The sequence below is a fragment of the Arachis ipaensis genome, chromosome B08 (assembly GCF_000816755.2).
Source record: "Arachis ipaensis cultivar K30076 chromosome B08, Araip1.1, whole genome shotgun sequence".
In the NCBI taxonomy this organism is placed as follows: domain Eukaryota; kingdom Viridiplantae; phylum Streptophyta; class Magnoliopsida; order Fabales; family Fabaceae; genus Arachis; species Arachis ipaensis.
In genome coordinates this window covers 113,351,977-113,353,866 of record NC_029792.2, presented here as the reverse complement: position 1 = coordinate 113,353,866, position 1,890 = coordinate 113,351,977, and the positions used below count along the sequence as shown (strand labels likewise).

Genomic DNA, 1,890 nt, shown 5'->3' with positions numbered 1-1,890 from the left:
TTTATATATAAATATATTATTTTATTATATCAGTTCAACTTTGTTTAAATTTTGGTTGAATCTTTAAACTTTTGAATTTCTGATTCTACCGATTTAATGATTAATTCGATTTTTAAAATTTTGATTTGTATAGGGGTTATAAAATAACTTATTACAAACTTTATTCAGTGTTTCAAAACTTTCTGAGTAACGTTGCAAATTAAATGTTTAATTTATAAACATACCCATGTGAGTCCATGCAAAGAAGCCTTATGAGTTGGGTCTCCTACAATAGAACCCACATGAGTAACTCTTCACATGAGAGGGCATGTGAAGTTATACAAGTTGTGGAGTTAAGCCCCCTGAAAGTGATCCTTTAAATTGAGTTTGTATTAAAATAATTTTTGAGATTTTAATTACACTAATTATTTTTTTAATATTGACAAAAATATACTATATTAGCCTCTTACAGTGTGATCAATCACTTGATGAAAAAATGATAAAGGATTAACATAATATATTTTGTCAATTTTAAAAATATAATTACTGCAATTAAAATTTTAGAGAATATTTTAATACATATAATTTATTTGAAGAATCGCTTTAAAGCTTAACTCCAAGTTGTGCTTGTAAGTTCAGCATTTTACATGTAATATTATCTAAAAGATTTTGCAACTTTGAATAAAAGTCTATAATTTATTTCACACAACTCCTTGCATATTTGCATGGATGGTGCCAAAACTTTTAAAATTTACCTATCTACACTACCCTACAAAGAGTTGTACCATAGCATTATTTGGTAAATTTTAGAAACCAATTGTCAAAAATGCATTTCCATTCTTCATTGCCACGCTAACTATAAGTTAAATTAAATGTGAATTTATATATCAACCTGGATATCTCTTGCTGGTGCAGGACAATGGGTTTGAATCATATCCTTAGTTATGTACCCAACGCCACCGTTCCACTCATTAGGGGGCTGTCAAGTGTTGGGAAAAAAAAAAAAAAGCAAATATTTTAATTTTCATTGGCCTCTCAATTTTTAATATTTATATATATTTATTTTAGGAAGATATTTTTATGTAAAGATGATATTATAATTATTAAATTATATAAAAATAACCATCATAAAATAATAATTTCTATTGAATATTAGCGTTTTGAGTGGAGAAACCAACCTTATTAAGAACATAATAGACTTTGAATTGACTTGGATATTTGCTGGCAAAATTATCTAGTTCTTCCTGCAGTACCAAATAACATAATAGATATCATTCACCAGGGTTCGTTAAAGCAAATCCAATACTTTTTCATCAAATTGAAACGAATGATATTACATAAATTAAAGCTTACAAAATCAGTTATGAACAGCCTAGTCCCACAATATTAATAAAAAGGAAAAGTTTAGGGCAGCAACTTTTGTTGCACTTAACCATCAAAATAAAAGTGAGCGATCTCCCACCATTAGATATAATCTCACACCATTAAAAATACTATTGATGGCCAATTGATGATTACAAAATACTAAAATTACTAGCCCCCTAATATTCCTCTTATAAAAATATATAAATTAAATAAAGTCACATCTGTAATGAATTTTAAAAAATAATATAAAAGAAACAAGCATATTTTAAGTTTTGTGAAAAACTAACTACAAAATTATTAAATTTTGTCAAAAGATATGTGTTAAATTATATTTAGGGTTTGAAAAAGTAGAGGTAAACAACATAATTCCATTCGATTCAATATTATATCTATTATTACAACTCTGATCCAAAACCTTTTAATTAAAAAACTTCTATTTTTGTATGTTTTAAACAACAATTTTGTTAGGTATATAAACCAAAATAGTTATTAGTATAAAATATATGTTAAAATATAAAATATATATTAAAAATAAATTAAATAATA

At 25.6% G+C, this 1,890-nt stretch overlaps 1 protein-coding gene across 2 annotated transcripts in view; it reads right to left on the bottom strand.

The window, feature by feature from the left end:
• The window catches only part of LOC107612034 (NADH--cytochrome b5 reductase 1-like), an 8,753-nt gene that overhangs the window by 685 nt on the left and 6,178 nt on the right, over positions 1 to 1,890 (bottom strand). The window contains exons 7-9 of one of the 2 annotated variants that reach the window (XM_021109728.1): positions 1,158 to 1,223; positions 872 to 958; positions 225 to 265 (exon numbers count right to left, since the gene is read on the bottom strand). In XM_021109728.1, coding sequence (XP_020965387.1) covers positions 225 to 265; positions 872 to 958; positions 1,158 to 1,223 — 194 coding nt within the window. The remainder of the gene's footprint in view (positions 1 to 224; positions 266 to 871; positions 959 to 1,157; positions 1,224 to 1,890) is intronic. The other variant, XM_016313873.2, reaches the window with a different exon arrangement.